Genomic DNA, 15,888 nt, shown 5'->3' with positions numbered 1-15,888 from the left:
TGTTCATGTTCTGTCTCTCCCTGTGTCAAAAATAAATAAAACATCAAAAAAAAAAACAAAAAAAAAAAACATTTTTGTTGTCTACCTGGCTAATACATCTTTGCCTCATTGCCTTCCTTCCTGAAGATGGATTCCTAGAACTGGAATTTCCACGTCAAAGGAAATAAGCCTTTATAACTTTGATCAATGTTCCAAATCACCCACGAGAGGACATCAGTTTACATCCCTCCCCCAGTCGTTGTGTGCCTGCTGGGTCTCCGCTTGCTGGTGCACAGGGGTGGTTTTAACAATTGGTTCTTGTGGAGGCGGAGTCATATTTTCCAATGGAAGGGACCAGATAAGGGATCTACAAATACTTTTATTAAATTACGACCCCAAAACAGCTACTTTTTTTTTTTTTCTATTTATTTACTTATTTATTTAGAGACAGCGTGATCGGGAGACAGACAGAGAGAGGGGGAGAGAGGGTGAATCCCAGGCAGTCTCTGCAACATCAGCACAGAGCCCTACACCGGGCCTGAACTCATGAAATGTGAGATTGTGCCCTGAGCCAAAACCAAGAGTCTGACATTTGGCCAACTGAGCCACTCAGGCGCACCCCTACCCCCACCCCAGAACAGCTCCTGTTCGAGTCATCACATTTTATTGGATTTCTTTCCAATTTTTTTCTATATGTTACAGAAATATATTATAATTTTATATAGAATATTATATTCTGTGTAAAATATATACTACATTTTTCTTTGCAAAACAGAGTACCCTGGGAGAACTCAGCTGCTTAGCTGAAAGATCAGAAGTTAGGAGCAAAACAGACCGGGGTGCGCCTCGGCCGAGCCACTCTATTCCTCCAAACCATTTTATCATGCACGTAATGCTCATAATTCTACCTACTCTGCAGAATTGTTAAACGGATTGGTGACGGTTTGTGGAAGTACTTTCAGAGAGTCACTAACAATTAACAAGCATTCAGTAGTTTGCTGTTATTACTGTTACTTCATATACCAAGTATCTTGCCTTACCGGAAGCCCGAAGTGTTTGTGTCGATAGGATGGAACCCTGGGTGTGAACAGTTGGCTTCAGGTATATAATCTCACAAGAAATCTACTGCCCCCCCCTCCCCCCAACAGGTTGCTTTTAACTCTGACAGAGGAAGAATTTTCAAGGGCGCCATATAACATAGAAAACAGCAGCCACAGAAGAGCCATCCTCCTGGAATTGGAGCGTGTCAAAGCACTGGGGGTGAAGCCCCCCCAGAATCTCTGGGAATATAAGGTGAGCTCTTGGTTTATTTACTTTTAGTTGGAAAAAGTAGAGAGAACGGCCCGTCCGTCATCTCCGTGCCCGCTGCTTAGGAAAACATCGCAGACACAACCGAAGCCCCCGGCTCCCCACCCTCTCTAGCGGAACCATGCTCCCGCAGCTGAGCCAGGCGCCATTACTGGGCGCATTTCCCTCCTTGGACTACGGGTCTGTGCACGCAGGCGCTAGGAGCCCTCAGCCTGAACGTGAGAGGCATGAACTGAGCATGTCCTTGTGCAAGTAGCTTTGACCTCTCTGGCTCCAGTTCACGCATTTTCTCTTTTGAGCGTATCTTAGTTCGTGCATTTTCCTGTCCATGCACACGGAGGTTGTTGCCCTTAGAGACTGTGCCGCTGTGGAAATTCTTGGGGAGTTCTTATGCTTTATGGTTATATACTGAAGCAGGGGATTAGCAGTTCACAGGTAATAGGCATCTTCAGCTTTATGAGGTATTGGTAAATTATTCTTCACTCTGACTGCACCAGCTGATTTCTCCTTCACGAAGATTTAGCAAATGCTGTGCTATAAAATGAATATTTTTTTAATTATAAGATACCTGGAATGTGCCGACATGGCAAATTTCTGCATTTGCATGGAGAAAAGTAATTACACATAACCAATAAGTTTACGGGAGAAAACGCTCACTCATGATTAAAGACGTGTAAACTGAAACAACCAGATGGCATCATTTTCACCCATGTTACTGTCAAGGATGAGAGAGCATCACGATACCAAGAAAAAGACACTCGTGGGTGTGGTGGGTGCTAAATTGGCGCAGTCTCCTTGGAGAGCAGTTGGTCAATAAGTGTTCAAATTCAAACCGCACCTGCCCTGTGATCTGCCGTTTCACTTCTTTGCACCTGGAACACAGGCAGCATGGTGGGGGGTGGGGGGGCGGTCAAGGTGAAGAGCAGGGCTAGGCGCCTGCCTGGGCTGCTCGCTGGGCTTCTCCAGGACACGCTGGCTGTGGGACACCAGCGGGCACCCGGGCCTCGTGTGCCCATCTCCTCCTCGGTAAATGACTTCACAGAGTGACAGTCGCAGCGAGAGCTGAACTTTGAGCCCCAAAACGTCATTAAACAAGACGCTCACTGCAGCGTCGTTGGTAATAGCAGCACAAAGAAACCAAGCGAAGTGGCTGTCATCAGGACAGGTTCCGTAAACTGGGCCCACCCAACCGTGGATCCACTGCAGAAGGTGGTGATGCTGGTGTGCTACTAAGGAACGATGCCCACGTTGTATTGTTAACTGAAAGTAGGGAAAAGCACATTGGAAAATCCACACGTGGACGTATCTGTTTGTTGTCATATGCACAGAATGTGTCGGAAGGATACGCAGACTGTCACAGTATTTTCCTCTACGGATTGAGACTTGGATGGAAGAGAGAATTTTATGTGTCACTTAACACATTTCTGTGCCATTTGGAAAACATTGTGTTTACTATGTACACGTATTATCTTAAAACCAAAAAAACCATTAGTTTCAGAAATTTTGACGAATGGGCTTGGAGGTCCTTAGGTAGAAGGTTTGTTGTTTTTTGTGTTATCGCTGTTATTTGTTTAATTTTGGAAAATCCCTGCTTTTATCATAAATTACCCATTTTGTTTATGCAGTAAACTGTGGGCTTTTTGTAGGCAATATTAGCCCTATGGTAGGTTTTTAGTGTCTGGCAGAACATTCGTGGGTCACACATCCAGCGATGACCTCTATTTAAAAAACATAAAAGTGGGGCACCTGGGTGGCGCAGTCGGTTGGGCGTCCGACTTCAGCCAGGTCACGATCTCGCGGTCCGTGAGTTCGAGCCCCGCGTCGGGCTCTGGGCTGATGGCTCAGAGCCTGGAGCCTGTTTCCGATTCTGTGTCTCCCTCTCTCTCTGCCCCTCCCCCGTTCATGCTCTGTCTCTCTCTGTCCCAAAAATAAATTAAAAAAAAAAAAACAAAAAAAAACAACATAAAAAACATAAAAGTAATCTTAGCATTAAGCAGAGCGAATGGGCACGTGATTCCGCACCCAGTGTGAAAGCAGGCAGAATCTTATCAGTGGGCTCCTTTGGCTCTTCTGTGCCACCAGCCCCTCCCTGAGGGTGGCCATTTGACAATTAGGCAACTAGCCAAAGGCCTCGAGGTGTGTGATAAGATTCCTCCAACCCTAGTGCCTGGTGCAATTCCTGTTCTCATTAGACGGGAAAGAGACCGCTCCCCATTGAAGTGCCTCCCGGTAACCACCTTACTGGGTGGTTGGTTTTCCTCCTTATCTGATAGGAAATAGCCAAGCACTCACCGCCTCAGCACCCACGCTGACGCCAGACCTACAAATCCATAACCTGGTCTTCTCCCTTTCTCTTGTACTAACCATGATGTGGTTGGACACACGCAGACTTTATATCTGGGACCGGTGCTCCGGGAGAGCTTGCATATTCAGCAAGAGCAGGATTGCCCCCAGGGTGATGATAGGCGTGGAATCCACAAGTCTTCCGTAATACAGGAGTTGCGGCCCCCTCTAAAAGACCACAGTACATAAACAGATTTATAGTATATCTGTGGTATTAACATTTCATGGGGGCAGGATTACGGGGGAAAAAAAAGTTTTTAACAGATTTCTTAAGGGCTGATTTAAAAAAAAAAAAAAAAACAGGTTGGGAAACACTTTTGATAAAGAACTACCCCCATTTCTATTTCTCATCTAAGTTAGGAGGCAAAGATATCTTTAGAAGTTAGGTTTTTGAGGGGGACACCTGGGTGGCTCAGTCAGTGAAGCGCCTGACTTCAGCTCAGGTCGTAATCTCACTGTTCTTGAGTTCGAGCCCCACGTCGGGCTCTGTGTTGACAGCTCATGGCCTGGAGTCTTTTTCAGATTCTGTGTCTCTCTCTCTCTCTGCCCCTCCCCCACTTATGTGCGCATGCGTGCTCTCTCTCTGTCGCAAAAATAAACATTAAAAATTTTCTTAAGTTACATATATTTTTTTTTTAATTTCAAACACACACAAAAACAGGATAAGAGTACAAAACTACCATGTACCCTTACCAGCTATAACAACTTATGGCCATGTTCATTTCAGTGATAACCTCCACCTCCCGCCCCTGACTATTTTGAAAATCTAAGATATCTTATTTTCCCATAGGTAAATATTTCATTGGGAATCTCTAAAAAGTAAAGACTCTTTTAAAAACAAAAGTGAATTATCTGATATCAGGTAACTTGTCGGTATTCAAATAGACCACATCTTTTCTTCTTCCAGTTGACGTGTTCCAAACAAGGTCTGCATTTGGTTATTATGTGTCTTAAGTCTCTTTTACTGTCTGGATTCCCCCTCCCTTTTTTTGTCACCCTGCATTTATTTGTTGAAGAAACCAGGTCATTTTGTCCCGTAGTTTGCCCACATCTTAAATTTTGCTCATTGTCCCTCTGCGGTGTCCCCTGACAGGCTCCTCTGTCACCAGACACGTAATGTGTCCTGTACATCCCATAATTCAGTAGGGAAATCTAGAGGCTTGCATTGGTTTAGGTATTTTGACAAGACTGTTTTATAGCTGGTGGCATCTTCTCCCATTAGGAGGCTCAGCATGGCTAATTGTCTCTCTCTCTGATGGTAGCAGCCACCGTGATCGTTCATCATTTGCCTGCAAAATGGTGATTCTGTAATTCTCTCACTTCTTCATGTGTTAGCTAAGTACGTCTAAAAAAATTAAATTAAATTTTTAAAAAAAGGAAAATTTCACTCAGCAACCATTTTGATTACCCTAAGCACAGTTTATACAGAAAGGTCAGTTAAATGCTCGATTCTTTCCCTTTATTTACCAGTTCCAGAATAATGATTTGGTTCTCTGTTACCTAGATAGGTAACCAGTTTCTTTCTTTAGGATCATTATTAACTAAGGATTTTAACATTCTTGATATGTTTGAATACCTTTCAGTAATTACTCTAATTGATGCTCAGATTGTCCCATCTTTTTGGAGTATAAGTCTCCTCAAATTATTTTCAGTTCTTTTTTTTTTTAAGATTTATTGTTTTAGCGTTTGTTTTTTGAGAGAGAGAGAGCAAGCGAGCGCACAACAAGGGAGCGGCAGAGAGAAAGGGACAGAGGATCTGAAACAGGCTCTGTGCTGAGAGCAGAGAGCCCAGTGCAGGGCTTGAACTCATGCTCCACGAGATGGTGACCTAAGCCGAAGACAGATGCTTAACCGACTGAGCCACCCAGATGCCCCTGAGCTTTATTTTGAGAGAGAGAGAGTAGGGGGATGGGGTGGGGAGTGGGGGTGGGGAGAGAGAGAGAGAGAGAGAGAGAGAGAGAGAATTCCAGACAGGCTCCACACTCAGTGTGGAGCCCCACGCAGGGCTTGATCCCACGTGGGGATCAATGCCACGACCCTGAGATTGTGACCTGAGCTGAAATCAGGGGTTGATGCTCAACTGACTGAGCCACCCAGGCACCCCTTGAGTCTATTTTTAAAATTTAACATTTGAATTGAGGTATAATGTACTTGCCCATGAGTCCTTTTGACATGACCTCAAAAGTCTGATACTTTTTATTTTTAAGTTTTTATTTAAATTCCAGTTAACATACAATGTAATATTAGTTTCAGGAGTACAATACTTGTGATTCAACATCTCCATACAATACTTGATACTCATGATAAGTACGCTCCTTAGTCCTCGTCACCTATTTCACGCACACACACAGACGTGCGCGCACACACACACACACACCCGTTATCATCAGTTTGTTCTCTACAGTTAAGAGTCTGTTTCGTAGTTTGCATCTCTCTCCCTACCCCCATTTGCTCGGTTGGTTTTTTCCGTTCAGTATGAGTGAAATCATACGGCATTTTGTCTTTCTCTGACTGACTTGTTCGTTCAGCATAACACACTCTCTAGTTCCATTTACGTCATTGCAAATGGCAAGATTTCATTCTTTTTTACAGCTAAGTGTTATTCCATTTGTATCTACGCATCACATCTTCTTTATCCATTCATCAATCAGTGGACACTTAGGTTGTTTCCATAATTTGGCTATTGTAGGTCATGCTGCTATAAGCATTGGGGTGCAGGTATCCCTTCAAATTAGTATTTTTGTGTTCTTTGGGTAAATACCTAGTAGTGCAATTGCTGGATTGTAGGTTGGGTAGTTCTGTTTTTAAGGAACTTTTCTTTTTGAGGAACCTCCATACTATTTTCCAGAGTGGCTGCACCAGTTTGCATTCCCACCAGCAGTGCGAGAGGGTTGCTTTTTCTGCACATCCTTGTCAACACCTGTTGCTCCCTGTGTTGTTGGGTTAGCCATTCTGACGGGTGTGAGGTGATATCTCATTGTCGTTTTGATTTACATGTTCCTGATGATGAATGATGTTGAGCATCTTTTCATGGGTGTGTTGGCCATCTGTATTTCTTCTTTGGAAAATGTCTGTTCAAGACTTCTGCCCAATTTTTAATTGGATTGTTCGTTTTTTGCATCTTGAGGGTTTTTTTGTTTTTGTTTTTGTCTTCTGTGTTTTGTTTGTTTTCAGAGTGAGCTAGCATATCAGCAGGGGGAGCGGCAGAGGGGGAGAGAGAGTCTTAACCAGGCTCCACACCCAGCACAGGGCCCACTGACTGAGAGGTCATGACCTGAGCCGAAATCAAGAGTCAGACATTTAACCACCTGAGCCACCCATGTGCCCCTGGGTGTTGAGTTTTATAAGTTTTTTATACACTTTGGATACTAACCCCTTATCAGATATGTCATTTGCAAATATCTTCCCCCATTCTATAGGCTGCCTTTTAGTTTTGTTGATGGTTTCGTTCACTATGCAGAAGCTTTTTATTTTGATGTACTCCCAATAGTTCATTTTTTATTTTGTTTCCCATGCCTCAGGAGACATATCTAGAAAAAGGTGCTATGGCTGATGTCAGAGAAGTTACTGTCGGTGTTCTCTTCTAGGATTTTTATGGCTTCGGGTCTCACATTTAGGTCTTGAGTCCATTTTGAATTTATTTTTGTGTATGGTGTAAGAAAGTGGTCCATTTTCATTCTTTTGTGTGTTGCTATCCAGATACTTTCTTTCCTTATGTAACGGGATGTTCAAGTTATTCTTGTACCTTTTCTATCCCAGACCTGAAATCAGCCATTTCATAGGTTGGGCCTTTTTAAAAAACCTTTTTGCTATAGAATTTCAGGTGCATGCAGAAATAGAAGAGTATACACCTGTCCAGCTTCAGTGAGTATTGACTAGTGGCCATTCATATTTTTACACACCCCTCCACCCACTCTTACACACCTCACACACCCACAATGCATGGGATTATATTAAAGCATAGCCAAGCGTCATATTATTTCACCCTGAAATACTTGAGTGTGAATCTCTGAAGAGAAGGACTCTTTTCTTAACATTTAACAGTAAGCCATTAATAGCATCAAATAAGTTGGATGTGTTCTAACAGTTTCATTGAGCTGCAGTTAACATACACATATTTCAAATGTATAATTTGATAAGTTTCTTTAAATTCCAGTATAATTAAAGTACATTGTTATGTTAGCTTCAGTGATCATGATTCAACGATTCTGTGCATTACTCGGGACTCATCAAGATAAGTGTACTCTTTAATCCCCATCCTGCTTCACACACCCCCCCACCCAACCCCCCGCCTCTGGTCACCATTGGTTTGTTCTCTGCAGTTAGGAATCTGGGTTTTTTGTCTCTTTTTTTCTTCGTTTGTTTTGTTTCTTAAATTCCGCATATGAGTGAGATCATTGGTATTTGTCTTTCTCTGTGTGACTTAATTTCACTTAACATAATACCCTGGAGGTCCATCATATTGTTGCAAATGGCAAAATCTAATTCTTTTTTATGGCTGAGTAATATTCCATGGTGTGTATATACACCACATCATCTTTCCGCATTCAGAAATTTGGTAAGTTTGGACATATTGCACACATCTGTGAAATCATCACCACAATCAAGCTAACGAACATACTCATCTGTCCCCAAAGCCACCTCCTGCCCCTCTGTGAGCCCTGCTCCCCACCCCTCCCCATCAAATCAAGTACGCGGTGCTAATGTGGAAAACTGGTTCCATTTTCTCTTTCTCTTGAGCATCTTGTTATGTGCTTATTTTATTGTATCTTCCTTGGTGAAGTGGCCATTCATATCTTTTGGCCATTTTATTTGATGCTTAGTAGCACCAAGTAAACAGAATTGTCTGAAGTTACTCTTACAATCAGGAAAAACATAAATACACGTTCTTTGTAGCAAAATTGACCAAAGTGATGAAAATGAAAATAAGTGGCCCATAATCCCACCTGAGAGCCAGACACAGTTAACGTTGCATTTTGCTCTGTCTTCTTCTTAGCCAATTTTTTTGTGCGTAGTTTAATTGTGCTTTTGTTTATGTATTCATTCCACAAATCTTTATATCTGGTGTGAGCCAGGTGCTGCTCTAGGAAGGGTCACGAAAGAGGCCTGGTTTGTATGGGGCTGACACCGCAGAGATCGGATTGCCACATGTCTTGGAATCCTTTTTTCACCTAACACTGTAACAAGAGCATCATCCAAAAATGCCCATATTCACTTTTCAATGGGCTGCATGAACTCTGTGCTGAACATCCACTGTAATTTCATTACTTAGGTCTCAGATTTCACTTTTTCTCTCTTACAGTGTAGCACGAAACATTTTGTGCATAAAGCCTTCTGTATTTCTGATTTCCTTTTAAGTGGTGCCCACTAATACATTAGTTAAATTGAACATTTTGAAGATTCTTTGATACATTTTACAAAATTGTTTTCCAAAAAAGTTGGATTTTACTAGCAGCGCCTAGGAGTGTATGTCTCCGCACCCCCCTACCTCCCCCCCACACACACACCAAAGCCATGGAGAAGGATTGGGTCTTTATTAAATAGAGCCCGACAGATTGATTCCTTGGCCTCTTCTTGCCACCCATTCATTCATCCATTCATTCACTGTGCAAACCACACACAGAAAAGCTGAAGGCAAAGGGCGTGAGACTGTGGAGGGAGCATGGGTGGGGAGCTGGCTGCCGTGGTTGTGATGTGACCCCATGCTCGCCTTGTCCTCTGCAGGCGGTGAACCCAGGCAGGTCCCTGTTCCTGCTGTATGCCCTCAAGAGCTCCCCGAGACTTGGTCTGCTATACCTCTACCTATTTGACTACACAGACACCTTCCTGCCCTTCATCCACACCATCTGCCCCCTGCAGGAAGACAATTCTGGGGAGGACATCATCACCAAGCTTCTGGTAGGTCTGCACAGTGCCTTGAATGGCACTCCTCAGTGCGGTATGGAATTGGAGACGGGGCTGTAGCTGTCACAGAAGAGCCAACGACGCCCAGCCTTCATTTGTTTTTTGCAAGGAGAACCCCTCCAAAAGAAAATCAAGCAGAACTTCCCCACTCCCAGAAGCCTGTTTTATTTCCTGCATTGCGTAACAAGAAGGCTACCCTCTGGACTTGAAATATTTACGGTGGGGGGAGAAACCGGCATCGCTTTTGTTACAAAAGAAGATAGAATAGGTTCAGATTGCCTGAGGGTTAAATTTACGGACCTTCCAGCTTGGTGGTCTGTCTCGAAGAGGATCCCCGAAGGATGATCATTTGTCCCACTGCAAGGGAGGGTTAGCATCCATCCTGGGGGCCTCAGAAAAGTAAGCCATTGTCCAGTTCACTGATGGGAGTGGTCACCTCAGCTGACCATAGGCCCCTGGCAGAGATAGGTACCCACGTTGGCTTTTGTGTCTTCAGAATTGTTGGTGGATCCCACTTACACAGGGCTGTCTCTGTGTCTGCTTGGTCATTGCAGGGTACTGTCCTTTGCATTGCTGCTCTTGGGGCAGTCCCTCTGATCTATTTAAATTAAAAGTCACACGGATGTAGGAATCATCGTGTATGATCCACGCCCATAAATGTTAAAATAATTTCTAGGGGTGCCTGGGTGGCTCCCTCGGTTAAGCATCCGACTCTTCATTTCGGCTCAGGTCACGATCTTGGCGGTTCATGAGACCAAGCCCCGTGTCGGGCTCTGCACTGACCACATGGAGCCTGCTTGGAATTCTCTCTCTCCCCCTCTTTCTGCCCCTCCCCAGCTCACACGTGCACACACCACGTTTTCTCTCAAATAAATAAAAAAAAAAACCTACGAATTTCTAAATCTCCAAAAACCCTTTTTAAAATACTAAAGTCAGGTATCTGCCTGACTTGAGCCTTGGATGTAGTTGAAAGCCTGCTAATTAGCCCTTAGGCACAGTGTTTGTCTAATTACCCAGTTTCCTGCTATTACCTGCCCTCTCTGGACTGGGAGAACAGAGACCCCGCCTCTTACCTTTCCGTTTTCACAAGCCTCAACAACCCCTGTGCTCATGAGGCTCACTTTCTTCTTGGGATACTTAGTATCTGCTCCATAGTGCACAGTCCTGCTACACTTCCGTAAGCCTTCTGGATGCCTCGATGAGCTATTTAAATGCTCTGGTTTATTATCTGCTAATAACTGTAGTGAGTTTTTTATTTTCCCCAAAATTACTTTCTCAAAGTGTATGTTTAATTTTCCCATGATCTGTTATCCTACCACAGCAAAGATGTTGAATTTAGGAAATCGTTTGAGCTACCCATGCAGTGATGAAGCAATTTTAAAACTGGTTAATTTCCATTCATTGCAACATCATTATTTATTTTTTTTATTTTATTTTTTAATGTTTATTTACTTTTGAGAGAGAGAGAGACAGAGACAGAGGTGCGAGTGGGGGTGGGGCAGAGAGGGAGACACAGAATCAGAAGCAGGCTTCAGGCCCCGAGCTGTCAGCACAGACCCCGACGCAGGATTCGAACTCAAGAACCATGAAATCGTGACCTGAGCTGAAGTCGGATGCTCCACTGACTGAGCCACCCTGGCGTCCCTGCACACTCATTATTTATAACTCAGGCTTCAGAGTTTTTTTACTTGTACTTCTGAGCTTCCACAATTCCATAACCAGCATCTCTGTTCAGCTTCCTCAGTAACATTTATCCAGTATAAGATTCTTAAAAGGTGAGTTGATGGGTGGAAAATTTTGTGTTATGTTGTTGGCTATCTGTGTGTTTTAGTAAATGTAAAGTTCACTGTGATGACTGCAGTATAATCCATAAGAGTCAATCCTAATGATTTTTTGTGTCCACCTTTTGCTTACTTTTATGTTATTCTAAAGGATCTAAGAGAGCCCACCTGGAAGCAATGGAGAGAATTCCTTGTCAAATACTCCTTCCTTCCATACCAGCTGATTGCTGAATTTGCTTGGGACTGGCTGGAGGTCCATTACTGGACATCACGTTTTCTCATCGTCAATGCCATGTTACTCTCGGTTCTGGAATTATTCTCCTTTTGGAGGATCTGGTCACGAAGTGAACTGAAGTAAGTGTGTGTTTACACTGGAGGTGGCAGGAGCAGCAGGCACTTCTGAGAAAGCGGTCCCAGGTAGTAGAAGAGTCCTCTTGATTACGCAGACGTGAAAACACTCCTTGCTCTGGTTTGGAGACGTGGCTTAAGCAGCAGATGGGAAAATTTCCTCGTGTCTGGAGGTGGCGGGGGGCGGGGGGGGGGGGGGTTTGGACAAGTGTGTCTCCATTTATCTTCTCCCCGTGTAAGAACATACTATGTCATTCCCGGGGGTGGGGGTGTGCGTGAAGGGTTTGATGAAGGAATACGTAAGTGAGGAGAAGAGGGTGCTTTATGGAAAGGGGCAGTAGGGTAGAGCAGAAGGAGATCTGGTGAGGAATTCTGTAGGCATGAGTTCTAATCCTGCTGTGCCGTCAGCTGGGACACTAATAACTTCTCTAGATTAATGCATAAAATGAGAGAGTTGGGCCGGGACTCTTGGTTGCAAGTGCCTCTTGGTTGGCTTTCCTTCCTTTTTTTTTTTTAAGTTTATTTCTTTATTTTTGAGAAACAGAAAGAACAAGCAGGGGAGGGGCAGAGAGGGAGAGAGAATCCCAAGCAGGCTCCACACTGTCAGCCTGGACCCTGATGCGGGGCTTGAACTCACGAACTGTGAGGTCAGGACCTGAGCCGAAACCAAGAGTCAGACGCTTAACGGACTGAGCCACCCAGGTGCCCCTAAATTGGCTTTCTTAAAAAGAGAAATGCCCAGTCAAGGCTTCCCGCATGGCTGGACCCAGAGACCCAAATGCTGTCATCAGGACTCACCCTCTCCCTCTCTTTGCTGTGTTGTTGTTCAGCCTCAGCTGACTTCATGCGGGGCCCTTGGTCACTCCGGGCATACATCTGAGCAGCTCGGCAACCCTGGTGGAGAGAGGGCACTTCTTTCCCCATAGCACTGACAGTCGGGGGGGGGGGGGGGGTGCACACGCTCCTTTGCTCTGATTGGCCCAGCCTGGGTCACATGCCCACCCAGACCTACCACATGATGCAGAGTCATGCCAGGCTCTCCTTATCCAGGCTCAGGACCTGTTCTCACCCCCCAACCAAGGGCTGGCTTCATCAGCCCCACCGAGACCACATGGCAAAGAATGAGGAAGGAGGCCCCCAGAAGGAAAACTCAGAAGGCATTTCCAGAAGAAAGGGGGTGGCTCCTAGACTGGTAGAAGTAACACAGCCCCACACCAGCATCGCACCGGCCTTAAACATCCCATGACTCAAAGAGTTCTTGGCCTCGTCAGTCAGTAACAGCCTATAAACAGTTCCAAAAACCTGACAAGAATCTCCTATTGGTTCATTCATGCACAGTTAGTTGAGCCCCCGCTCTGTCCCGGGCTCTCTGCTGGGCACTGCAGATGTTTTGGTAAAGAAGATAGTCTGGGGACACCTAGGTGGCTCAGTTAAGCGTCTGACTTCGGCTCGGGTCATGGTCTCACGGCTCATGGTTTTGAGCCCCGTGTCAGGCTCTGTGCGGACAGCTTCGGATCCTGTGTCTCCCTCTCTCTCTGCTCCTCCCCCACTTGTGCTCTTTCTCTCTCTCAAACATAAATAAACATTAAAACAAAAAACAAAAAGAGAAGACAGTCTGGACCCTGACGGCCTACAGCCTCGCAGAGAAACCGTGTCTGTCAGATACATACAAGTGCGACACAGCGATGAAGCAGGTGGGGCTGTGCTGGGGGGTCCTCACCTGGTGTGGGGCTGCCTCCTGGGGGTGGAAGATGGGTCGGTCAGGCAGAGGTGCGTCTCAGGCCCCAGGGGACAGGAAGCAAGGTCTGCACAGCACAGGCAGCCAGGCTGTGCACGAGGATAAAGGCCCGGCGTCCGAGCACTGGGGCATCGTCACAAGGGACCCCATCACGAGTCCACCTCTCAGAGGCTTCTCTTCTTTTTACAGGACTGTGCCTCAGAGGATGTGGAGCCATTTTTGGAAAGTATCGACGCAGGGGCTTTTTGTGGCCATGTTCTGGCCCCTCATTCCTCAGTTTGTCTGCAACTGTCTATTTTACTGGGCCCTGTACTTCAACCCAATTATTAATATCGATCTTGTGGTCAAGGAAGTCCGACGGCTGGAAACCCAGGTGTTGTGACTGGCAGTGCCCAGGCTCTGAAGGATTCTTCCAGCCTCCTCGACATGTGCACACCGATGCTCGAGTAGGGGGCGGGGGGAGTGGACTTCCTGTTTCTCCACCCCGCGAACAAGGTGCTGCTTTGTCAGAGGCTACAACCAGGTCCTCTGTCCCTCTGCCTGCGGCATCGTGGTAGCGGGGACTGACATCCCAGAGCTTGGCCGTACAGCAACAGCACCTCCCCCCCAGCCGCCCTCCTCACAGGGACTTGGGAGGCCCCGTCCACTGGGGCTGTCAGGGACTCGGGGTCCCCAGAGGATGCAGTCTGGCGACTTCAGAAGGCTGCTGGGTCAGCAGTCCCACTTGCCCTGACCTCAGTGACGGACAGAGGCTCCCAGGGCGAGTTGGCAGCACAAGGCTGAGCCTGAGACCAGGCTTGCTGGGGCCAGGCCTGTCCTCTGAATCAAACTTAGGAAAACGGGAAAAGATTTTGTCATAGGCACAGACAATTGCGCATAAAAAAATACGGAGGAAAAGCCCAAATCCAATGGACGATTCTGTATTATTAAAGAGGTGGTAGGTTTTTCAGATGGAAGCCTCTAAAAGAGTTCGAGACGGAGTGGTGGTCAGACTGTCGTCAGTGTTCTCTGCATTTAATCACTGCAACTTTGGATCCCTAACTTCCAGGGGGGTGTCGAGGACGAAGTCAGGCAGTAATGGAGGGTCATTCTCATCAGGCCGCGCTGCCTCAGTGCCACTTAAAATTACTGTGTGGGGGTTTGTTTGGTTGGTTTTCAGGAATTTAATGTGTAAAATCCAGGAGAGCCCTTATGTTCAAGGAAACATTTTGTGCTTTGACCTCACACTGTATTCTCTTATTGTCCTGTTCTGATGTATAAAACAGCAAGGCATAATTACACCGAGTGCTGTAGTTGTAAATATGAATGAGATGAGGCGGGACCCTTATTTCCTTCCGGGATGAAGACGGCAAGTGTGAATTTGAGCCATCTGAAGATTGGCCCCAGAGGTAAGTTTTGTGAGTCTGTGAACCGCTCGTTACTCCTTTTATCTTTGAAGATTTCACTTAAACTTTGCATCTGAAAGTTTGAAGAAATCACTTGAAAGTAAAATAAAGACTTTTATATAGATAAAAGTTCTATGGGGGCGCCTGGGTGGCTCAAGTTGGTTGAGCGTCCGACTCTCGATTTTGGCTCAGGTCGTGATCTCGTAGGTTGTGAATTCAAGCCCCGCATGGGGCTCTGCACTGATAGCAGGGAGCCCCCCGAATAAACATTAAAAAACATTTTAGGGGCGCCTGGGTGCCTCAGTCGGCCAAGCGTCCAACTTCAGCTCAGGTCATGATCCCACGGTTCGAGTTTGAGCCCCACGTGGGCTGACAGAGTGGAGCCTACTTGGGATTCCCTCTCACTCTCTCTCTGTCTCTTTCTCCCTCGCCCCCTCTCAAAATAAGTAAACTTAAAAAAAATCTTTTCAATTCTATATAGAGAAAAAATTGCTTAGAAACTGTGCAGAAAATCTTCATTGCCTGACACAACCTACTAGTCACGCTTAAATCCCCCAGCCTGCTGTGAACATGGAACCAGGGAGCCACCCCAAGGTGTCTTAAGTGAAAGGAGGGACAGTGTTTTTTTATCTCCTGCGTTTGCTCGTCAGGCCCCAGGGCTGCCTGACTTTGCGTGTTTCACGGACAGCGGCAGGTCTGGAGACACCGCACAGTATTTGACATCGCTGGTCTGGTGCCTGGCTGAGTCACCGTTCTCCTGTCCAGATGAGCACGTGGAGGCTGGCTGGCATCGGTGGAGCTGGGCCCTGGCCACGCTGCCGGTCCAGTGCCCCCACCTGCACCCTGTGGCCCCACGCTGTCCCCACCTGCTCCCCACATCCTGCTCCAAAGATGAGTGTGTAATAGCCACATATGCCCTGCGAAGGAGGAGGGGCAAAGACTGGCCTAGAGCAAGCAGGCTGGGACGGACTCTGGCTTCTTATCGCCAGAGCAGAGACAGGTACAGTCAGGGCAAGGGCCACTGGCCGCCTCCTCCCTCAGACCCGCTCGATCATAGCGGGTTGGGTACATCAGAAGGAGGCGTTGGTCAAGAATATTCAGA

At 46.1% G+C, this 15,888-nt stretch overlaps 1 protein-coding gene across 8 annotated transcripts in view; it reads left to right on the top strand.

The window, feature by feature from the left end:
* The window catches only part of BFAR (bifunctional apoptosis regulator), a 34,268-nt gene extending 19,349 nt beyond the window's left edge, over nt 1-14,919 (top strand). For all 8 annotated transcript variants that reach the window (XM_060648564.3, XM_060648566.3, XM_060648563.3 and 5 more), the window contains 4 exons: nt 1,128-1,272; nt 9,355-9,528; nt 11,467-11,669; nt 13,591-14,919. In XM_060648564.3, coding sequence (XP_060504547.1) covers nt 1,128-1,272; nt 9,355-9,528; nt 11,467-11,669; nt 13,591-13,783 — 715 coding nt within the window. In that variant the 3' untranslated portion in view covers nt 13,784-14,919. The remainder of the gene's footprint in view (nt 1-1,127; nt 1,273-9,354; nt 9,529-11,466; nt 11,670-13,590) is intronic.
* Nucleotides 14,920-15,888: the final 969 nt, after the last annotated feature.

Source organism: Panthera onca, chromosome E3 (genome assembly GCF_046562875.1).
Source record: "Panthera onca isolate mPanOnc1 chromosome E3, mPanOnc1 haplotype 2, whole genome shotgun sequence".
NCBI classification, from domain to species: domain Eukaryota; kingdom Metazoa; phylum Chordata; class Mammalia; order Carnivora; family Felidae; genus Panthera; species Panthera onca.
Note: the sequence above shows the minus strand (reverse complement) of the source record. Positions and strands in the feature narration are given on the sequence as shown.